Source organism: Dipodomys ordii, unplaced genomic scaffold, assembly GCF_000151885.1.
Source record: "Dipodomys ordii isolate 6190 unplaced genomic scaffold, Dord_2.0 Scaffold3, whole genome shotgun sequence".
Lineage (NCBI taxonomy): Eukaryota > Metazoa > Chordata > Mammalia > Rodentia > Heteromyidae > Dipodomys > Dipodomys ordii.
The window spans coordinates 1,740,585-1,764,360 of record NW_012267219.1 but is presented as its reverse complement, the minus strand read 5'-3'; the positions used below and the strand labels follow the sequence as shown (position 1 = coordinate 1,764,360).

At 46.3% G+C, this 23,776-nt stretch overlaps 1 protein-coding gene across 4 annotated transcripts; it reads left to right on the top strand.

Annotated features, from left to right (window-relative positions):
- Positions 1 to 22,781, top strand: Stat2 (signal transducer and activator of transcription 2, 113kDa). Of its 4 annotated transcripts, none has more exons than XM_013022447.1 (24): positions 1 to 184; positions 4,936 to 5,073; positions 5,392 to 5,554; positions 7,602 to 7,697; positions 8,065 to 8,154; positions 8,244 to 8,319; positions 9,229 to 9,311; positions 9,472 to 9,620; positions 11,454 to 11,612; positions 11,715 to 11,807; positions 12,034 to 12,093; positions 13,125 to 13,145; positions 13,854 to 13,947; positions 14,068 to 14,115; positions 14,196 to 14,279; positions 14,696 to 14,791; positions 14,892 to 15,027; positions 15,168 to 15,220; positions 15,327 to 15,421; positions 16,526 to 16,659; positions 17,083 to 17,265; positions 19,196 to 19,253; positions 21,437 to 21,750; positions 22,065 to 22,781. In XM_013022447.1, the coding sequence occupies exons 2-24, from the start codon at positions 4,943 to 4,945 to the stop codon at positions 22,202 to 22,204; spliced, it is 2,556 nt and encodes an 851-aa protein (XP_012877901.1). In that variant the 5' UTR covers positions 1 to 184; positions 4,936 to 4,942; the 3' UTR covers positions 22,205 to 22,781. The 4 variants fall into 4 exon arrangements, with proteins under 4 accessions (XP_012877901.1, XP_012877892.1, XP_012877912.1 ...); XM_013022438.1 differs by having other exon boundaries at positions 8,050 to 8,154; XM_013022458.1 differs by lacking the exon at positions 1 to 184 and having other exon boundaries at positions 4,942 to 5,073; positions 5,397 to 5,554; positions 8,050 to 8,154.
- Positions 22,782 to 23,776: the final 995 nt, after the last annotated feature.

Sequence of the window (23,776 nt, the reverse complement as noted above, 5' to 3'; positions counted from 1 at the left end):
CGTAGGCCGAGCTGTGTTGTGCTCGGTGGGAACGGGGAGCTCGGGTTTGTGGCTGCGGTCTCCAGCCAGCTTCGCGAGTTTTGGGGGCTGGCAGACGTCCTGACCCTGGTACCTGAGCTCCCTTTGAGGACTGTAAGTCACGACCTGAGCCACTGTGGGGATCGGGTACTGCGGCCCTAATAAGGTACGGGTGCTCAGAGGGTGAGCGGGATGCGAGGTTTTCCCTGGGTGGGAAGTGCGGCTGAACCCGGGGTTACCCCGGAGGAGACAACTTCGGCCCTCTGAAATGAAGCTGTTGCCTGCCAATTGCAGTATTTTCCTCCCTGTTCAACCCAGCTATCGCAATCCTAATGCCCACTCCCCTCCCAGACTTCCCTTGCAGCCTCCGAGAACCAGAACCTGGCATTCTTGCAATAATTTCATGTCTTAGCCAAAGTTTTTGCTTCTGCTCTGTCGTCATCATCATTATCATTCTCTATTTTGGGGGTTTAGACTCAGGGTCTCCAGTGCTTATCCATTTTGAGCCACGCCCCCAGACCGCTAAGTTATTTTTGATCCTTAACTAAAAAACAAGCTACATACAAAGATTGACGTGATAAATTTTATAAACTGTAAAGGAACTGAAGGGGAAACTATTTGCTAAGGTTACATAACAATCGAATTCATTTCTGGCGGATGCCGCTTGTTCACATCTGTAATTCTAACTACTCAGGAGGTTGAGATCTAAAGCTCTAGTTGGAAGCCAGGCCTAGAAATGTCCGTGAGATCTTATCTCCAATCAAAAACCAAAAAGCCGGAAGTAGAGCTTTGGCTCTAATGGTAGAGCACTAGCCTTCAACAAAAAAAGTTCAGGCCCAGGGCTGGGAAGGTGGCTCAGTGGTAGAGTGCTTGCCTTGCATGCATGAGGCCCTGGGTTCGATTCCTCAGCACCACATAAGCAGAAAAAGCCAGAAGTGGCCTGTGGCTCAAGTGGTAGAGCGCTAGCCTTGAGCTGAATAGCTGAGGGACAGTGCCCAGGCCCAGAGTTCAGGCCCCACGACCGGACCCCAAAAAAACAAAAATTTTCATTGAGCCAGGTGTTGGTGCTCACGCCTGTAATCCTAGCTACTCAGGAGCTGAGTCTGAGGATCATAGTTCAAAGGCAGCTGGGGTAGTAAAGTCTGTGAGACTCTTATCTCCAATAAACCACTAGAAAACTGGAAGTGGTGCTGTGGCTCAAGTGGTAGAAAGCTCGCCTTGAGCTGAAGAGCACAGGGATAGAGCCCAAGCCCAGAGTTCAAGCCCCACAACTGACAAAAAAAAAAAAAAATCATTGTGGGCTGGGAAGGTGGCTCAGTGATAGAGTGCTTGCCTAGCATGCATGAAACCCTGGGTTTGATTTCTTAGTACCACATACACAGAAAAAGCCAAAATGGCTCTGTGGCTCAAGAGGTAGAGTGCTAGCCTTGAGCAAAAGAAGCTCAGGGACAGCAATCATACCCTGAGTCCAAATCCCAGGACTGGCAAAACAAAACAAAAAACATTTCATTGTTGAGTAGTTATTGAGGTTATAATTCCATGTTAGATTATGAGTATAAGTTATCTTGATCCGTGTCATTCTTTCCATCAGTACTCTTACTTTCCTTTCCCATCCCTACCCTTGCAGTTTTCTGGTTGGCTATAAGAGTTTCTTGGACTTTCCTGCCCAGGCTGGCTTTGAACTGTGATCCTCAGATCTCAGGTTAGTATTATAGGCATGAGCCACCAGCGCCCAGCTTGTTTTGTTCCTTAAAAGAATTACAGGTGGGGCTGGGAAGGTGGCTCAGTGGTAGAGCCCTTGCCTTGCATGCCTGAGAAAAAAGAAGAGAATTACAGGTATTTAGTTTTACAAGATCAAGCATGAGCCGGGCGCTGTTGGCTCACACCTGTAATCCTAGCTACTCAGGAGGCTGAGATCTGAGGATTGAGGTTCAAAGCCAGCCCGGGCAGGAAAGTCCATGAAACTCTTATCTCCAATAAACCACCAGAAAACCAGAAGTGGTGCTGTAGCTCAAGTGGTAGAACGCTCACCTTGAGCTGAAGAGCTGAGGGATAGTGCCCAAGCCCCAGAGTTCAAGTCCCATGATCAACAAAAAAAAAAAGAAAAGAAAAGAAAAGATCAAGCATGGCAGGCTGGGAATGTAGCTTACTAGAAGAATGCTTGCTTAGCATGCATGAAGCTCTGGGTCTGGGTTCAATTCCTCAGTACCACATAAACAGAAAAAGTTGGAAGTGGTGCTGTGGCTCAAGGGGTAGAGGACTGGCCTTGAGCACAGAGGGGTTCAGGGATAGAGCCCAATCCCTGAATTCAAGTCCCAGGACTAGCCAAAAAAAAAAAAAAAAGGATCAAGTGTGGGGCCTGGAATGTAGCTCAGTGGTTCAATGCTTGCTTGGTTGAGGTAAAGCTCTGGGTTCAGCCCACAAAAATTTAAAAAATAAAAGAAGCAAAACCAAAGACTATTAAAGGGGTTAAAATGAAGCTGCTGATGGCTCATGCCCATAACCAGCTACTCAGAGGCTGAGACCTGAAGGATGTGGTACGAAGTCAACTGAGGTAGAAGTCCTCAAAACTTTTTCTCCAGGGACACTGGTGGCTCATGTCTATAATCCTATGAGGTTAGGAGGCTGAAATCTGAGGATCAGAGTTTGAACCAGCCTGGGTCGGAAAATCTGTGAGATGTTTATCTCTAATTAACCACCAAAAAGCCAGAAATAGAGCTGTGGCTCAAGTGGTAGAGTGCTAGCCTTGAGTGAAAGAGCTCAGGGACAGCACCCAGGCCCTGAGTTTAAGCCCCATGACTGATAAAAAAAAAAAAAAAAGATAGCAGTTTGCAGTGGGCAGGAAAAACTAGGGGGGGAAATGCAGAGCATAGGCTGTTTGGTGACAAGCAGGGGGTCCAGTCGTGGAGTCTGGACTCTGGGCCTGGGCGCTGTCCCTCAGCTCTTCAGCTCAAGGCTAGCACTCTACCACTTGAGCCACAGCGCCACTACTGGCTTTTTTTTCTTTTTGCTTATGTGGTGCTGACGAATTGAACCCTCAAAAATTTGATAATCCACATGAGGAGTCAGATTAACAGATGTCATTCAAATGCTAAAGGACAGAGTGACCCTTTGCTTGTTGTTTAGACATTGTGTAGAGCAGATACCCTCCTTGCATGATGAACTATTTGTAGGCTTATCTACCCACCCACCCCCCTTGCCAGCCCTGGAGCTTGAACTGCAGGTGCAGGTGTGGTTGTTCTCTTTTGGCCTTTTTTGTGTTCAAGGCTAGCCTCTACCACTTGAGCCACAGTGCCACTTCCTGTTTTTTTCTGTTTATGTGGTACTGAGGAATTGAACCCATGGCTCCATGCATGTTAGGCAACACTCTACCACTAAGCCACATTCCTAGCGCTGCCTTATCTCTTTTTTTTTTTTTGTCAGTCGTGGGGCTTGAACTCTGGGCCTGGGTGCTGTCCCTCAGCTCTTCAGCTCAAGGCGAGCGCTCTACCACTTGAGCTACAGCGCCACTTCCGGTTTTCTGGTGGTTTATTGGAGATAGGAGTCTCATGGTCTTTCCTGCCTGGGCTGGCTTTGAACGAACCGCGATCCTCAGATCTCAGCCTCCTGAGTAGCTAGGATTACAGGCGTGAGCCACCAGCGCCCGGCTGCCTTATCTCTTTAAGAAGGCTGCAACCCCTAACAAACTTCCAGAACAAACAAGAATCATAAATATTCAAAACCAACACTGATCTTTATTCCTGAATAAATAAAAACACAAATACATTTAAATAAGGGAGATATATGAAAAATGGTAAAATATATATATATATCTGTTAAGTTAGATGATATTTCTTTGGTTTTGATATACTGGGATTTGAACTTAAGGCCTTGGGCTTGCTAGGCAAGTGCTTTCCTAACCCATCTGCTATTAGAGGACTCTTACACTATACATTGTATTTCTGTATATGCTTTAAAAAGACCATTGAGGGCTGGGAAGGTGGCTCAGTGATAGAGCGCTTGCCTTGCATGCATGAGGCCCTGGGTTTGATTCCTCAGCACCACATAAACAGAAAAAAAAAAAAGCCAGTAGTGGCGCTGTGGCTCAAGTGGTAGAGTGCTAGCCTTGAGCTGAAGAGCTGAGGGACAGCGCCCAGGCCCAGAGTCCAGACTCCACGACTGGACCCCCCCCAAAAAAATAAATAAAAATTATTAAATAAGGGCTGGAAAGGTGGCTCAGTGGAAAGTGCTTGCCTTGCATGCCTGAGGCCCTGGGTTCGATTCCTCAGCACCACATAAGCAAAAAGAAAAAAGCCGAAAGTGGCGCTGTGGCTCAAGTGGTGGAGTGCTAGCCTTGAGCTGAAGAGCTGAAGGACAGCGCCCAGACCCAGAGTTCAGGCCCCACGACTGGACCCCCCAAAAAATTATTAATTGATACAAAAGGCTACAATATTGGAGCTATGAAATAGTACATCCTGGAAGAATATACACCAAATTAAAATTGGTTACTTTTTTTTTTTTCTGGTCGGTAATGGAACTTGAACTCTGGGTCTGGGCGCTGTCCCTCAGCTCTTCAGCTCAAGGCTAATGCTCTACCATTTGAGCCACAGTGCCACTTCTGGTTTTCTGGTTGTTTATTGGAGATAAGAGTCTCATGGACTTTCTTCCCCCCAGCTGGCTTTAAACTATGATCCTCAGATCTCAGCCTCCTGCGTAGCTAGGATTACAGGTGTGAGCCACTGGCACCTGGCAAAACTGGTTACTTTCAGGAGAAGAAAATGGACCGAGATTGGGAGTGGAGTTGGTGTAAACTTTAATATTTTCTATATTAGTTGTTTGTATATTTTAAACATTTTGAATTAGTAATGATAAACAACCACAAGACAAAGGATAATTTAAGCCAGCAACATGTCCCATTGAGAATCCTCATCTCTTTAGAGCCCAAATGGCACAGTGGGAGCTGCTGCAGAGTCTTGACAGCTTTTATCTGGACCAGCTGCACCGGCTGTATACAGAAAGCCTTCTGCCCATGGATGTTCGACAGTACTTGGCGGCCTGGATTGAAGACCAGAACTGGTGAGGGTTTTAAGAAATGGGCTGGGAAGGTGGCTCAGTGGTAGAGTGCTTGCCTTCCATGCATGAGGCCCTAGGTTCGATTCCTCAGCACCACATAAGCAGAAAAAGCCAGAAGTGGGGCTGAGGCTCAAGTGGTAGAGTGCTGGTCTACAGCTGAAGAGCTGGGGGACAGCACCCAAGCCCAGAGTTCAGGCCCCACAATTGGCATTAAAAAAAAAAAAAAAAGAATTGAGGGAAGAAGAAAGTGCTTCCTTTCTCCTGAGCCTCCAACATCCTAGAGCTTGCAGAGGTATTACCCTTGTCACTCCTGGTTTTCAGGAAAGAAGCTGCCCTGGGCAATGATGACTGCAAAGCCAAAATGTTATTCTTTCATTTCTTGGACCAACTGAACTCTGAATGTGGCCGCTGCAGTAAGGACCCAAAAAGCTTGTTGATACAGCACAACTTGCGAAAATTCTACAGGGATGTTCAGGATATTCAGGTGGGGTTGGGAATTAACGGTGGGAGTGTAGAGTATGGCTTGGGATGAGAAATAGTACCTACGGTGCAAAGGAAATGGGGCAGACCTGGGGATGAGGGCAGAGTCTAGACTTGGGGGCTCATTGACAGAGAGGACTGAGTCTAGATAACACTATTGGGAGAAGGCTAGGGACTCAGGATTGGGAAATACTGGGAATATTAGAGAAAAGCTTGAGGGTGGCAGGTAACTGTAAATCATTGAATTAGCTGGGCACCATTGGCTCATGCCTACAATCCTAGCTACTCAGGAGGCTGAGAGCTGAGGATCACAGTTCAAAGCCAGCCCAGGCAGGAAAGTCCATGAGACTGTTATCTCCAATTAAGCACCAAAATAGTCAGAAGTGAAGCTGTGGCTTCACTGTGGATATTGAGAGCTAGCCTAGAGCAGAAAAGCTTAGAGACAGCGCCCAAGGCCAGCACTCAAGTCCTAGGACTGGTGCACACACAAACACACATTAAAAAAAATGTTGAGGGGCTGGGAAGGTGGCTCAGTGGTAGAGTGCTTGCCTTGCATGCATGAGGCCCTGGGTTCGATTCCTCAGCACCACATAAGCAAAAAAAGCCAGAAGTGGCGTTGTTGCTCAAGTGGTAGAGTGGAAGCCTTGAGCTGAAGAGCTGAGGGACAGTGCCCAGGCCCAGAGTTCAGGCCCCACAACAAACAACAACAACAACAAAATGTTGAAACAATATGTAACTTCTCTAGTATATATAAACAAGTGTCTGTGTATAATCCTCCAAGAGGATTAGGAAATACTTCTCAGACCAGCCTTGAAAAATGAATAAGAGTATGATAGACAAGAAATGAGGGCAGATGGGGCTGGAAAGGTGGCTCAGTGGTAGAGCACTTGCCTTGCATGCATGAGGCGCTGAGTTCGATTCCTCAGCATCACATAAGCAAAAAGAAAAAAGCCGGAAGTGGCTCAAGTGGTAGAGCACTAGCCTTGAGCTGAAGAGCTGAGGGACAGTGCCCAAGCCCAGAGTTCAGGCCCCACAACCAGACCCAAAAAAAAAAAAAAAAGAAATTAGGGCAGAGATAAGGGTTGGAGGAGGACATTCCAGGGAATAAGAATAGTCTTGGGCCGGGCTCCGGTGGCTCACGCCTGTAATCTTAGCTACTCAGGAGGCTGAGATCTGAGGATCACAGTTCAAAGCCAGCCCAGGCAGCAAAGTCTGTGAGACTCTTATCTCCAGTAAACCACTAGAAAACCGGAAGTGGCACTGTGGCTCAAGCGGTAGAGCGCTCACCTTGAGCTGAAGAGCGCAGAGACAGCGCCCAAGCCCAGAGTTCAAGCTTCACAACCGACCAAAAAAAAAAAGTCCTGGCCAGTGGTTCTCAACTGAGTGCCATTTTGCACTCACATCCAGGGGATATTTAGCAATGTCTGGAGACATTTTTGGTTGTTGTAAATGAAAGAGAAGAGATGTTACTGGGTAGCAGAAATTCTGCTAAACATCCTACAGGGTATAGGACAGTCCCAAGGTATAGGTTAAAGGAAAGAAGCAAACTGGGGATGTAAATAAGTGGAAGAGCATTTTCCTAGCATGCAAAAGGCCTTTGGTCAAATTATCAACCCCACAAAATTAAAAAAAAAATCTTGTTGAATTAGATCAATCCTTTCTGTTTTATGGGGTGTTTTTTTGTTTTGTTTTGTTTTTGTTTTTTTGCCAGTCCTGAGGCTTGAACTCAGGGCCTGGGCACTGTCTCTGAGCTTCTTTTGATTAAGACTAGCACTCCACCACTTGAGCCCTAGCGCCACTTCTGGCTTTTTCTGTTTATGTGGTATGGAGGAATTGAAGTCAGGGCTTCGTGCATGCTAGGCAAGCACTCTACCACTAAGCCACATTTCCAGCCCTTCTTTCTGTTTTCTTTTCTTTCTTTTTTTTTAATTGTATTTTTTTTATCTTTTCTTTTTTGGTACTGGGGATTGAACCCAGGACATTACACTTGCTAGGCAAGTGCTTTGCCACTGAGCTACATCTCAGCCCCTTCTTTCTGTTTTCTTACCTAGGTCTTTCCCCAAGGTGCTACTCAATTGGCTGAGTTGATCTTTAATCTCCTTCTAGAGGAACAAAGAATTCTAAATCAGGCTCAGAGGACTCAGATGGTAAGAAGAATTTCATAGTGTGTTCGGAAGCTCTTGGCATAGAAAGGGACTTTGTTAAGAACTTAGAGAATTTGGGCTGGGAAGGTGGCTCAGTGGTAGAGCGCTTGCCTTGCATGCCTGAGGCCCTGGGTTCTATTCCTCAGTACCACATAAGCAAAAAGAAAAATCTGGAAGTGGTGCTGTGGCTCAAGTGGTAGAGCGCTAGCCTTGAGCTGAAGACCTGAGGGACAGCACCCAGGCTCAAAATTCAGGCCCCACAACCGGACCCCCCCCAAAAAAAAAAAGAACTTAGAGAATTTGCCTCAGAACAGGATCCACTGCTGTGAAAGGTTACAGTTTAAAATGTGCTCAGAGTCTTTTATTTCAGGAGCAAGACATACCAGATCTTGAAATGCCCATGGAGAACGAACAGGTGGAGATCGAATCCCGAATCCTGGATCTAAGAGCTATGATGGAGGTCGGTGGATGTGGCAAGAGTTGGGGTGGGAGGGTTTATCCTCTTCCTCCCTCAGAAGTTGTCTCATTAAAGTCCCTTCCTCTGTACAGAACCTGGTGAAATCCATCACACAACTGAAAGACCTGCAGGATGTCTTCAGCTTCCGATTCGTGATTCTCAACCAAAGTAGGAAAGCACAGGGGGCATGTTGGCTGGGAGGCCAGGTTGGAGGAGAGCAGAAAGGGAAAGCTCCAGTGAGCAATAGTTACCGTTAGCCACATGTCACTGTTTATAGTCCTCACATACAAGACTGCAAGTGCCAGGGTGTGTTGTAGAAGCTGGGCTGGAGGTAGAGCTAAGGGACAACTTCTGTGTTTTGGGTTGTTTTTTTTTGGGGGGGGGATTGGTCGTGGGGTTTGAACTCTGAGCTTTGGGCACTGTCCCTCAGCTCTTCAGCTCAAGGAGAGCGCTCTACCACTTGAGCTACAACACCACTTCTGGTTTTCTAGTGGTTTATTGGAGATAAGAGTCTCACAGACTTTCCTGCCCAGGCTGGCATTGAACTGCGATCCTCAGATCTCAGCCTCCTGAGTAGCTAGGATTACAGGTGTGAGCCACCAGCGCCCTGGAAGGACAACTTCTGAATATTGGAGGAAATGCATAGAAAATGTCCTTATTTGATTCAGTAGACTTCTAGTATATTCAGAATTTTCCAGAGAGCTCCAGGTTCCCGTCCATGGTGTAGCTTTCCCTTTTCCCTCCTAAATTTCCCTTTCCTGTCACTGACTGAGATCCATGCCAAGAAAGAGAAGAAGTTTGGTAGCCAATGGCTTCTGCCTGCAATCCTAACTACTCCAGAGGCTGAGATCTGAGGATCACCATGCTCAAAGGTAGGAAAAGTCCATGAGAACCTTATCTCCAATCAATCATCAAAAAGCCAGAAATGGAGCTGTGGCTCAAGTGGTAGTGCACCAGCTTAGAAGGACAGTGCTCAGACCCTGAGTTCAAGCCCTAGTATCAGCACAAAAGAGAGGGGCAGGGAAAGGGAGAAGAAGGAAAGAAGCGCCTAGTTTAACTCCTACTCATGCCATTTAGGGAAAACATCTTTGGACCCCCATCACAGCACGCAACAGCAGCTTGTGCAGAATACTGCCAATGAACTGGACAAAAGGAGAAAGGTGAGGGCAAAGGATAGAGGCAGTGGGCAGGGGGAGTGGCTGGGCAAATAGAGGGATCTAGGGGCCCTGGCCCTGTCACTTTGGCCTCTTTGTCTCTTCATCAGTCAGATGCTGAAGTCTGGTGGTCAGAGGTACTCAGCACTCATATCCTCTCTCCTAGGAGGTACTGGATGCTTGTAAAGCACTGGTGGGCCGATTAACTACCCTAGTCGAACTACTGCTGCCAAAGTTGGATGAATGGAAAGTCCGGCAACAAAAAGCCTGCCTTGGAGCGCCACTGGACCATGGGTTGGAACAACTGGAGAAATGGTAAGAGGAAATGCATTTTCTTCCCCTCCTGATCCGAGCCACTCCTTGTGTTTTGTGAGATGACATGGGCTACACACAGCAAGGAACACTGACTGCTCTCAATGGCTTCCCCTCTCCAGAATGAGCCCAACTCTTTTGTCTCACTGGAGCTATATTCTGTTTGTTTTGTGTTGGTCCTGGTGTTTGAACTCAGGGCCTGGGCTTTAGTACTCAAAGCTAGTGCTCTACCACTTGAGCTACTCCACTTCCTGCTTTGGGGTGGTTAATTGGAGATAAGACTCTCATGGGCTTTCCTGTCCTGGCTAGTTTTTTTTTTTTTTTTTGGGTCCAGTCCTGGGGCCTGAACTCTGGGCCTGAACGCTGTCCCTCAGCTCTTCAGATCAAGGCTAGCACTCTACCACTTGAACCACAGTGCTACTTCTGGCTTTTTTCTTTTTGCTTATGTGGTGCTGAGGAATCAAACCCAGGGCCTCATGCATGCAAGGCAAGCGCTCTTCCACTGAGCCACCTTCCCAGCCCCTGTCCTGGCTAGCTTTGATGTACTCTGCTTTTTAATCTTCATGACACAAGTAACACAAAGGCCTAGTCTTTGCTTTGGAGAAAGTAAGGAATTGATGCACAATGTAACTTTTCATTTTGTGATTTGACCTCCGGACTTCATGTTTGCTAGGTGGGCTCTCTGTTGTTTGAGCACGGGCCCTTTCTCCCCTCCCTGATAATTCTTAAATAGAGTCTTACTTTTTCATCCAGGCTGGCCTGGACAATTGCCACAGCTGAGATGATAGGCACACTCCACCATGTCCACTTTTTTTTTTTTTTGGGGGGGGCCAGTCCTGGGCTTGAACTCAGAGCCTGAACACTGTCCCTGAGCCTCTTTTGCTCAAGATTAGCACTCCACTACTTGAGCCATAGCACCGCTTCTGGCTTTTTCTGTTTAAGTGGTACTGAGGAATCAAAACCAGGGCTTTGTGCATGCTAGACAAGCATTTTACCACTAAGTCACATTCCTAGCCCCCTAGATTTGACGAGTTGAAGGCCCTTGAGAAAGCCACCTTTTTTGTGTGCTTCAGGCTTATCCTCTGTGAAACAGGTATAATACTAGTACCTACCCCATGGGCTGGTTGTAAGTGTATTTCATTAATGTGTGTGAAACACAATAAATCATACACAGCAAGCATCATGTTAGAGATAACTCTCATTTAATAAACCTTATATCAGTTTCATGTGTGAAATGACTTTGATTTTTTTCATCTCTTGAATTAGGAATCATGCTGAATAATCTGTTATATGCTTCCAAATCAGTTTTTCCCAGAATTTTTTTTGGGGGGTCCAGTCGTGGGGCCTGAACTCTGGGCCTGGGTGCTGTCCCTCAACTCTTCAGCGCAAGGCTAGCACTCTACCACTTGAGCCACAGCGCCACTTCCGGCTTTTTTCTTTTGCTTATGTGGTGCTGAGGAATCGAACCCAGGGCCTCATGCATGCAAGGCAAGTGCTCTACCACTGAGCCACCTTCCCAGCCCCCAGATTTTTTTTTTTATTTGCTGGTCCTGGGGGCTTCATCTCAGGGCCTGGCACTGTCCCTGACTTTTCATTCTCAAGGCTAGTGCTCTTTCACTTGAGCCACAGTGTGACTTCCAGATTTTTCGAGTAGTTCTTTAGAGAAAATAATAATAATAGCCAGCCTGTGCTGGCTTCAAACCATGAGCCTCAGGTCTCAGCCTCCGGAGTAGCTAGGATTACAGGTGTGAGCCACCAGTGCCGCTCTCCCAGAACCTTGATGGTGACTCCACCCCAGAAACTCACGGATTCTCTCTCTCTGGATTCTGTTGCCAGGTTCACAGCTGGAGCAAAGCTATTGTTTCAGCTGCGGCAGCTCCTGAAGCAGCTGAAGGAATTGAGCCACATGGTGGCGTATAAGGGTGACACTTTTAAAGATGGGGTACATCTACAGAAGGCCCAAGTCACAGAGTTACTACATAATCTGCTCCACAGGTCTGGTGGCCAGGGAGGGAGCTCTGGGAAGAGCAGAAGGAAAGAAATAACAGGGGACATTCTTACACATACTGATAACCTTCTCCATACCTCTGTCCGCAGAGCATTTGTGGTGGAGGCTCAACCCTACATGCCCCAAACTCTCCATCGGCCCCTCATCCTCAAGACGGGGAGCAAGTTCACCGTCCGAACACGGTTGGCATTATAGAGCACCTGCCTTCTTTTTCCAGCCCTGTCACTATGCACTGGTATATTTTGCCTTTACAGATCTCACTCCTGTCCTTTCTTTTTTCTCTCCTTTATATTCATCTTCTTCCTTTAATTCTTTCCCTTAGCTTCTTAGCTTTTGCTAAACCCTTACCTGGCCTCTCCAGGATGTTAGATGGGCCATTTTTCCCAATCCATCTTCCTTTCCCCACAGGCTGCTAGTGAGACTCCAGGAAGGCAATGAGTCACTGATGGCAGAAGTCTCCATTGACAAGTAAGTTAGCACAGGTGCATGGTGGGACCAAGGGACAGACAGGACATGGGCTGGGCTGGAGGTAGTATGAACTAACTCTTCCTCCCCTTTCATTACTCCTGGGGGCACCTACTATATGACATACAAGAGCAACTACAAGTTGGGTATTCAAATGTGCAGGGGCTGGGAAGGTGGCTCAGTGGTAGAGCACTTGCCTTGCATGTCTGAGGCCCTGGGTTCGATTCCTCAGCACCACATAAGTAAAAAGAAAAAAGCCGGAAGTGGCACTGTGGCTCAAGTGGTAGAGCGTTAGCCTTGAGCTGAAGAGCTGAGGGACAGCACCAGGTCCAGAGTTCAGGCCCCATGACCCACCAAAAAATAAAAAAATAAAATAAAATGTGCAAATAAGAATACTGGCTCAAGCTAGGCACAGTGGTTCATGCCTATAATCCTAGTTAGGAGGTGGAGATATGAGGATTGTGGTTCAAAGTTAGCCCTGGCAGAAAAGTACTGGTGAGACTGATTTCCAATTAATGATTCAAAAACCAGAAGTGGAGCTGTGGCTTAAAGTGGTGGAGTGCTAGCCTTGAGCAAGAAAGTTCAGAACAGTGCCTGGGCCCTGAGTTCAAGCCCCACAACAGACAAAAAAAGAAAACAATGTGGGACACTGGTGGCTTATGCTTGTAATCCTAGCTACTCAGGAGGCTAAGATCCCAGGATTGTGGTTCAAAGCCAGCCTGGGCAGGAAAGTCCATGAAAGTCTTATCTCCAATAAATGACCAGAAACCTGGAACTGGCTCTGTGGCTTAGTGGTAGAGTTCTAGCCTTGAGCTGAAGAGCCAAGGGATAGTGCCCAAACCCAGAGTTCAAGCCCCACGACTGACAAAAGAAAAGAAAAAGACTACAAGCTTAGAGAGATTGTCTTTTCTATGAGCTCACATAGCTACTGAGATGCAGGTTTGAACTCAAGTGTATTTAATTACAAAAATCAAGTTCCTAACTTCTGTACTTTTGTACTTTTTAATTATTATTATTTTTAAATTTCTTTTCAGGAATCCTCCTCAATCACAAAGGTAGGTACCTGACCAGGATACTTGCAGACATCTGTGCTGTACCACGTTTGGCAGCTCTGGTGGGAAGATAAAAAGGGGAATTTGGGTGGGACATGGATAAAGAGAGAAGGGAGTGTGAAATGAAATAGAATTTCTGTTTTCCTGCTGAGTTTAAAAAATAACTACTCTAGGGCTGGGAAGGTGGCTCAGTGGTAGAGCGCTTGCCTTGCATGCTGAGGCCCTGGGTTCGATTCCTCAGCACCACATAAGCAAAAAGAAAAAAGCTGGAAGTGGCGCTGTGGCTCAAGTGGTAGAGCGCTAGCCTTGAGCTGAAGAGCTGAGGGACAGCGCCCAGGCCTAGAGTTCAGGCCCCACAACCGGACCCAAAAACAAACAAAAATAACTACTCTAAAAAAAATCCTACTCTTGGCTGGATGCTGGTAGATCATACCTGTAATCCTAGGTACTTAGGGAGCTGAGAGCTAAGGATCATTGTTTAAAGCACAGCCCTGGCACACAAATGCAAGGGATTCATCTCCAATTAACCAGCATAAAGCCAGAAGTAGAGGTGTTGCCCAAGTCGTAGAGCACCAGCCTTGATCCAAAGAGCTAAGGAAGTGCCCCCTGAGTTCAAGCCCCAGTACTACCACTGACATAAAAATAAATAAAATTTAAAAATAAACATAATTTTGCTCTTTATCTCCATTCATTTTCTTCTTCTTGGAACAGCTTCCGGAAGTTCAACATTCTAACCTCAAACCAGAAAACTTTGACCCCAGAGAAAGGACAGAAAGAGGGTTTAATTTGGGACTTCGGCTTCTTGGTAAGGGGGATAAAGGACTGTTAGACTAGAGAAACTTTCCAAGCCCTGATACAAAATAGGAAGATCCAGGGACCTTGGTGTCCCACTCTGACATTCTCTCTCTTTACTCCCAATCCACAGACACTGGTAGAGCAACGTCCAACTGGTCAAGGAAAGGGCAACAATAAGGTAAGGCTGAGAATTTGCCAAAGCAATAAATCAGGGAATTTGCCAAAGGATCCTCTTATCACTGTCTCTGGCTGTCACAGGGACCGATGACTGTGACAGAAGAATTGCACATTATCAGCTTTACGGTCAACTATATCTACCAGGGTCTGAAGACGGAGCTGCAAGTGAGTGAAAGAAAGTAGGAGAACATGGGGCAGATTTGGAGGGCAGCATGGGGAGGATATAAACTGAAGACTTTGAGGGTGGACTGTCCCCCTCTGCCTGTCCCTAGGAAATATCTGCAGTTAAGAACATCATATCCACCGGTGGCTCACACCTGTAATCCCAGCTACTCAGGAGGCTGAGATCTGAGGATCATGGTTCAAAGCCAGCCCAGGCAGGAAAGTCCGTGAAACTCTTATCTCCAATTGACCACTAGAAAACCAAAAGTGGCTCTGTGACTCAACTGGTAGAGCATTAGCCTTGAGCTAAACCGTTCAGGGACAGTGCCCAGGCCCAGAGTTCAAGCCTCATAACCAACAAAAAAAGAAAAGAAAAAGAACATCATATCCGTCCTCCCTGACTCTTACCTTCTCCTCAGACGGACACTCTCCCTGTGGTGATTATTTCTAATATGAACCAATTGTCCATTGCCTGGGCCTCCATTCTGTGGTACAATCTTCTCAGCCCAAATCAGGTAGGAGATGAGGCCAGTGGGTGAGTATAGATCGAAGGGGATGGAAGCCTGGTGTGAGGGACTGTTTTGGAACCATCCGACTCTCCTCCCATTCCCACAGAACCAGCTGTTCTTCTCCAGCCCCCCTCTGGCTCCCTGGAGCCTGCTGGGCCCTGCTCTCAGTTGGCAGTTCTCTAACTATATCGGCCGAGGTCTCGATGCTGAGCAGCTGAGCATGTTAAAGAACAAACTCTTCGGTACACATCTCCTTTTCTTTCCCTTTCCCCAGCCTTAGTCTGCCCCTGCCTTGTGTCCCAGCTATCTATCCCAGGACCCCTGCCTCAACTTGCTTCCCTCTTTCAGTCATGTGACCTCTCTGTGACTGTCTGTTCCATAGGACAGAACTTTAGGATGGAGGACCCACTGTTGTCCTGGACTGACTTCAGCAAGGTAACTGCTTGGATCTTGTGTAGCTCGATCTAGCCCAAACACTGCCCCATCTCTAGTGTTCCTCCCCTCCAACAGAGACAGCTCCACCTTTCCATTCCTCTTCCAGCGAGAGAGCCCTCCTGGCAAGATACCATTCTGGACATGGCTAGACAAAATTCTTGAGCTGGTACATGATCACCTGAAGGATCTCTGGAATGATGGGTAAGACCTCAGTCACCCTTCCCATCTTTGTTCTTTTCTGAACTCAGAATGGACTAGGTGCACCCCCAGTGGCAAATAGAGATGGAGCTGAAACTCATACAGGGCCACAATTGTAATAATGGTAGTCATGGCCTGTATTTTTTATGAAGGGCATCCTGTGCTCCCGAGCCTGGGGAATGCTTTCTTGAATTATCTCATTTAATTACTATGACCGTTCTGAGGGATGAGTGTTCCCAACTTCATTTCACATGAGGAAACTAAGTCTTAAGTTCAGGAACTTGCCCAAAGGACAGAGCTGGCATTTAAACCCAGGCCTTTGTGACTCTAGAGCCGTATTCTCACTGCCTGTCCATTTGCACATTACTTGGCCTTCATAAAGTGCTGTTTGTGTGTGTGTGTGCGTGTGCGCGCGCGCTCGCGTGCACGAATGTGTACACATGCACATGCATATGCATGTGCCATTAGTGAGGCTTAAACTCAGGGCCTTATGTTTTCCCTTAGCTTTTTTTGTGTATATGTTTTCATCCTAGGGCTTGAATTCAGGGCCTGGGTGCTATCCTTTAGCTTTTTTTGGCTCAAGGCTAGTACTCTACCACTTGAGCCACATTGGGCTATTTTTGGTGATTAATGAGAAACAAAAGTTTCAAGGACTTTTCTGCCCTCCGCTGGCTTTGAGCTAAGATCTCAGATCTCAGCCTCCTGCATAGCGAGGATTACAGGTATGAGCTATCAGTGCCCAACTTCTTTCTTGGCCTTTTTGCTCAAGGCTGGTACCCTACCACTTGAGCCACACTTCCACTTCCAGCCTTTTTGCTAGTTAATTGGAGATAAGAGGCTCAGGCTCAATTCTCAGATCTCAGCTTCCTGAGTAGCCAGGATGACAGCACCCAGCTGTCAGGTGCTTTTCGTCTGTGTGATTTCACCAAATCCTCATGCCTTAAATCCACAGGTGGAGGAAGTGAAGTGAACTTGGCCATTGATGGGGACGTTTCTAAGTGACAGAGCTGGGGCCAAAACCTGGCACTCGTTTCCATACAAGGGGGACAGGAATGGTGAGGCGGGGGGGCGGGGGGATTGTATCTCAAGCTGCTTTTTCTGCACCAGACGCATTATGGGCTTTGTGAGTCGGAGCCAGGAACGCCGGCTACTGAAGAAGACCATCTCTGGGACTTTTCTGCTGCGTTTCAGTGAATCTGCAGAAGGGGGAATCACCTGCTCCTGGGTGGAACACCAGGATGGTCAGCTGCTCTTCCCTGCCTTTCCCCACAGCCTTTGTTTTTTACCTGATTCTCTCTTTTTTTTGGTGGGGGGTGGGGGTTCTGGTCATGGGGCCTGAACTCTGGGCCTGGGCGCTGTCCCTCAGCTCTTCAGCTCAAGGCTAGCGCTCTACCACTTGAGCCACAGCGCCACTTCCAGCTTTTTTCTTTTTGCTTATGTGGTGCTGAGGAATTGAACCCAGGGCCTCAGGCATGCAAGGCAAGCGCTCTACCACTGAGCCACCTTCCCAGCCCTCTACCTGATTCTCTATCCCTCTGCCTGTCTTTGGTTTTCTATACTATGTACTGAATCCTGCAGTAGCTTTAGGGTTAGGCAACCTGGGTGGGGAGCAATGGGGCCAAGCTCTTGTCTCTAGCCAACCTGTTCCTACATCCACTCTTCAGGTAAGATGCCCATCCGATCTGTGCAGCCCTTCACCAAGGAAGTGCTGCAGTCCCTCCCACTGACCGAAATCATCCGCCACTACCAGTTGCTCACCGAGGAGAACATCCCTGAGAATCCACTGCGCTTCCTCTATCCCCGGATCCCCCGTGATGAGGCTTTCGGGCGCTACTACCGGGAAAAAAGTGGGTTTCATTGCCATACTTTGTCCTACAGTGCAACTACTTTCAGACATCCATATCAGCTTCTCTCGCTCTCTTAAATAATTTTACTGTTACTATTAATGTGTTATATAGAGGGGTTACCATTTCATAAGTCAGATAATGAGTACATTTATTTTTTTTGGACAAAGTCATCTCTTCCTTCACTTTCCCCCAGTTTTCCCCTCCCATCCCTGCCCACAAGTTACATGGTTCATTTTCCACATAGTATATACTGAATAGCATCATTGCATTTGTTCACTCTTCCTTCCTCTCTTTCTGCATTCTCCCTTTACCTGCCCCCCTAAAAGAAAAACTACCCAAAGCAAAACCAAACACCACCACTGGCAAGAATAACAACAACAACAAAAACAAAGGTATATTGCCAAGGGCTGGTGGCTCATGCCTGTTATTCTAGCTACTTAGGAGGCTGAGATCTGATGGTTATGGATCAAAGCCAGTCCAGGCAGGAAAGTCTGTAAGACTTATTTCTAATTAACCACTGGAAAACCAGAAGTGGAGGTGTGGCTCAAAGTGGTAGAATGCTAGCCTTGAGTGAAAAAGCTCAGGGATAGCACCAGGTCCTGAGTTCAAGCCCCACAACTGACAAATATACAAAAAACAAAAAATCATGTTGCCATTGCCTGGAATTCATTTTAATAAATAGTATTTTAAATGTTCAGAGAGGGCTAGGAATGTGGCTTAGTGCTTGCCTGGCATACATATAGCCCTGGCTTCAATTCCTCAGCATACACAGAAAAAGCCAGAAGTAGTGCTGTAGCTTAAGTGGTAGAGTGCTAGCCTTGAGCAAGAAAGAGAAGCTCAGAGACAGTGCCAAATCCCTGAGTTCAAGCCCCAGGACTGGCAAAAAAAAATGTTCAGAGAAGTTACACCTTTGTGTTCATCCCCTAAGTATAATCCCCTTTCGTCTGACTGCTGTGTGTCATAGCTTAAAATCCTATATAGGTTATCATGTCCAGTTATATTTTAGATCTTGCTTCCACATATGAGAGAAAACATGTGACATTTGTCTCTCTTAAGTTTGACTTACCTCACTAAGCATAATTTATTCTAGGCCCATCCATTTTCCTACAAATGACATCCGTTTATTCTTTCTAGTGGATGAATAAAACTCCTTTGTGTACATATACCACATTTTACCAATCCATTCATTCTCTCTATTTTGCTGGTGCCATGGCTTGCACACAGAGGACTGGTACTCTCTTTCACAACTTTTTTCCCTTACAGTGGTTGCTCTACCACTTGATCACACACCCCAGTCCAGCTTCTTTTTGCTGGTTCATTGGAGAGTGTTGAAGATTTTTCTGCTCAGTCTGACTTTGAACCATGATCCTCCAGGTCTTAGCTTCCTGAGTAGCTAGGATTATAAGCATGAGCCACTGCACCTGGTTCTAGCCCCTTCTTTTTTAAAATAATTTTGGTTGAGATAAAGTGATTACATAAATTTCAGAAATGTCACAGTATTGTAGGATAGTGATAGTTAAAGCCATAAACACATTTTAACCTTCACAAGGCCCATTGTCATTATCTTGGCCTATAAAGTTTGTGAAGTCTATAAGCTTTGACAATACAACTATTTCTTCTGAGTTGGGTGATATGTCCATTTCTTTCCTTTTTAGTGTTAGCTGTTCCCTCTTTCCCTCTCATTCCCACCCTCCCATCGCTGCCCTTGAGTTGCTTAGTTCATTTTCATCAATATTCAGTGCAGCTGATGCTAGCCCCTTCTTTTAAACACAGAAACGCAGATACACACTGGAGCTAAGGGATTATTAGTCTGTGGGCACACTAGTTAGTGGGTAGATATGGTTGATTGTCAATGCTATCTGCACTTAGGGGAACCTTGAGCCCTGTGTCTAACCCTCTGACTTCTTACCTCCTATGTGTGTCCCCACAGTTAATCTTGAAGAACAGAGAAAATACCTGAAACATAGGCTCATTGTAGTCTCTAACAGGTAAGATACAAATCCTTCTCCCATCCTCCTAATCCTTTTGGCCTGCTAAAAGTGGCTACCTGCTCAACCCTAGTCCCTCCATCCTTGTTTCCTTCCTTCCCCACACTTTCCAGGCCTCTAGATTTTTCCCATTCTGTCTTATTTTACCTCCTTTCCTACTTTCCTGCTGCCTATTAATAATAGTCACAATCACTAGTGTTAATAGGCACCTACAAGATACCAAGCATAGTACTTAAGTTGCTATTCTTCCCCTGCTTCCTCCTTCCTGTTCTACCCTCTAGTAAGCTTTTTTTTGGGAGGGCAGGGGTTCAGTCATGGGGCTTGAACTGTTGGTCTGGGCACACTGTCCCTCAGCTCTTCAGCTCAGGCTAGCGCTCTACCACTTGAGCCACAGCACCACTTCCAGTTTTCTGAGTGGTTTATTGGAGAGAAGAGTCTCACAGACTTTCCTGCCCAGGCTGAGTAGCTAGGATTACAGGCGTGAGCTATCGATGCCTGGCTTTAGTAACCATTTTTTTACTCTCCACTTCTTGTTTTAGCTTCCACAAATGAACGAGGATATATGGTATCTGAAATTCCATCTGTGTTGCCAAAAATGATAGTATTTCATTTGATGAAAATACTGGCTGGGCTGGGAATGTGGCTTAGTGGTAGAGTACTTACAAAGCACACATGAAGCCCTGGGTTCGATTCCTCAGTACCACATAAACAGAAAAAGCGGGAGGTGGCATTGTAACTCAAGTAGAGTGCTAGCCTTGAGCAAAAAAAAGCTCAGAGACAGTGCTCAGTCCCCTGAGTTCAAGCCCCAAGACTGGCAGAAAAAAAAAAAAAAGAAAATACTGGATGTACTGGTGGTTCATGCCTATAATCCTAGCTACTCAGATCTGAAGATCTGAGATCTGAAGATCACAATTAGAGGCCAGACTAACCAGACAAATCCATGAAACTCTTATTCCCAATTAACCATCAGAAAGCTCGAACTAGAGTTGTGGTTCATGTGGTAGCGTATCAACCATGAGTGAAAAAGCCAAACTACTAACATACACACATACAAAATACCAGCTGAGTAATGCTCCATTTTTAAAATATATACATCATCTCAGAGATTTCATTTCTTGGCGAGTATTCTGCAATAAGCATGGGAATGTAGATATCGTGTTTGTTTGTTTGTTTTGTCGGTCGTGGGGCTTGAACTCTGGGCCTGGGCACTGCCCCTCAGCTCTTCAGCTTAAGGAGAGTGCTCTACCACTTGAGCTACAGCACCACTTTTGGTTTTCTGGTGGTTTATTGGAAATAGGAGTCTCACGGTCTCTCCTGCCCGGGCTGGCTTTGAACCGCGATCCTCAGATCTCAGCCTCCTGAGTAGTTAGGATTACAGGCGTGAGCCACCAGCGCCCGGCTCCTGTTTTGTTTTGTTTTGGTTTGGTTTTGTGATCATGGGGCTTGAACTCAGGGCCTAGGTCCCTGAACTTGCTCAAGGTTAGTGCTCTACCACTTGAGCCACAGTGCTACTTCCAAATTTTTCCTGATGGTTAACTGGAGCTAAGAGTTTCATGGACTTTCCTGGCTTTGAAGAGTGATTCTCAGATGTCAGCCTTCTGAGTAGCTAGGATTACAGGCATGAGCCACCACCCAGCTTGTCAGTATCTTTTTTATATAGTGATTTCATTTCCTTTGGAAATATACCCAGCAAGCTGGGCACTGGTGGCTCATACCTATAATCCAGGCCCAGAGTTCAAGCCCCACAACCAACAAAAAAAAAAGGAAAGAAAGAAAAAAGAAAGAAAGAAAAAGAAATGCACCCAGCAATTAGAAAAGCTATATCATATGGTAGTTATATTCTTTTGGGGGGGGGTCAGTCATGGGGCATGAACTGTTGGTCTGGGCACACTGTCCCTGTGCTCTTCAGCTCAGGCGAGCTTTCTACCATTTGAGCCACAGCACCACTTCCAGTTTTCTGAGTGGTTTATTGGAGATAAGAGTCTCATGGATTTTTCTGCCCAGGATGGCTTTGAACCATGATCCTCAGATCTCAGCCTCCTGAGTAGCTAGGATTACAGGTGTGAGCCATCAGCGCCTGGCTTCCCTATTGACTTTTTAGAATAGAGAGACAATCTCTCCTTGCTATACCATACCTTATTTCACCTTAACTGCCAAGCCCTACTTTGTTTTGTGATTGGAAGACAGACGGATGAGCTGCTACAACCCAAGGAACTTGAACTGGACCCAGAACTCGAGTCAGAGCTGATGCCAGAGCAAAGTCTGGACCTGGAGTTGGAGCCACTGCTCCAGGCAGGGCTGGATCTGGGCTCCAGGCTGGATCTGGGCTCAGCACTGGAACCCGGCTCAGCACAAGAGCCCAAGCTAGAACCTGGGCTCGAACCCACACTATGCATGATCTCACCAAGAATGCTGGAGCCAGAATTGAAACCTGCATTACAGCCAGAGCCAGATTTGCCCTGTGATCTGCGATACTTGGAGACTGAAGGAATGGAAAGTAAGTAACGGAGAGACAGGGCCAGGGAAAAGGGGACCCAATCCTTCTCCTACTTCTTCCCCTCACCTATTATAGAAAGGCTGAGCTCCAACCTCTTATAAGAGTCAGATTCCTTTAGGTTAGGAAAGGATCCTGACTCTAGGAAATACACTTGTTTCTTTAATCCCCTGCTGCCACCACATACCATTCCTCCAGCCCCCCATCTCCTCTTACATCCTGTCCAGGCCTTTACTGCCTTGCTCCCTCACACTCTCTGCTGGGTTGGGAACTCTCAAGTTAACTGTGGGCCTGATTTTTCCTTCTTTATTACCTAGTTTTCAGCGGTATAAAGATTGATGAAATCATGCCACATGGCGACCCACTGCTGGTAGGCCAGAACATTGTGGATGAAGCTTACATCTCCTGCCCAAGCCATTTTGACACAGATGGACCCCTGATGACTTCTGACTACTAAGAACTACATTTCCTCTGATATTTCTATATCTGACTCCCTCCCACCTCCCACGTCATAATGCTGCCCTCTAAGGATGGGAAATCAGGCATTCTAAGCCGGACTAACTGAAGTTGGGAGTGAGAGACAAAAGAAGAGCAAGTATATGGAAGGGGCCGCAAAGACTCAGGTTAATTGCTAGTCATGGTTCTAAAGAGAATCCTGGAGGATGCCTGCTGTGCTGGATGGTACAAGGTCCTGTGGTCAGACCAGGACAGTTGGAAGATACTTGGAATGCCTAGGATAGGGCCGCCTTTCCGCTACAGAAGAATTTTAGCATTTTAAAATAGCTGATAAGGTTGAACTGATGCAGACCACTATTGGTCTTTGGTGGGGAGCATCAGCACTGGGTAGAATTTCTCTTTCTCCCTCTCTCCTTCTCACTGTCCTCTAGTTATTGTTGTATTTAGCACTTTCCATATACTAGGTAAGTACTACGCACACCACACACCTCTAGTTCTTCACTTCTCTTTTGTTTCCTTCAGGTCTAGAATAACCTTTTCCTTTCTTCTTCCCTTTACTCCTGATGCCAAATTCCAGTGTCACACACACACACACACACACACACACACACACAGTGTGACTTTTTTGCTCAAGACTGGTTCTTTACAACTTGAGCCACACTCTACTTCCAGCTTTTTGTTGGTTATTGGAAAAGTCTCACAGACTTTTCTGCTTGGGCTGCCTTGGAACCACTATCTTTAGGTCTGAGCCTCCTGAGTAGCTAGGATTACAGGCATGAGCCACCAATGTCCAGCTTCAATCCTAAATTTCTAGCTTTCTGCCCCCGCCCACCATGTGAAACTCTGCCCTAAGGAAGGGTGTAGGAGGAGGGCTGTTCTTACCAGTTCTCTGCCCTGCTCTGCTGCACAATTTCTCATCAAATGGTCCTGCTATTCTAATGTGACCCTGAAGCTTTACATTGCTATCTTAGGCTTTGTTGGCTCTACTTTCCCAACACTTAAGGGGTATAGGATTGCTGAGAATTTGTAGATTGCTTTTTATAATATTAGATAGAATTTAGTGTCTTTATAGAGAAAGAAAAATAGAGATCAGCCATTCTGCTATGAAGATGATCATCCTTTCTTTTGTACAATGTATTGTTTATCTTATACAAGATTTCTATTCCTTGGCTGTGACTTGGGCAAAGGCTACGTTCCTGGAACTGAGAGCCTTGAAGGTTTTTGTAGGAGCTGGACATCCTCAAATCTTAACCATTCCTAGGGATCCCAAGGGGTAACTACTACTGCTCTAAGAGATACTTCTGCTACAACTTGAGATATAAACAAATGTTAGGCCCTGCACATGTGGCTGTTTCCTGTCTGGATGTCAGAAAAACAGTTCTGTTTAGAAAAGGGCCTGCCCCTCTGAACAAAAAAGGCTAATAAATGTTGTACCAATCGTAAGTGTCTTGTCTTAGAAAATTTTATTTCTCTATGCATCTATACTAGCATTCTTTTTTTTTTCTTTTTGTCAGTTGTGGGGCTTGAACTCAGGGCCTGGCACTGTCCCTGAGTTCTTTGACTCAGACTAGCA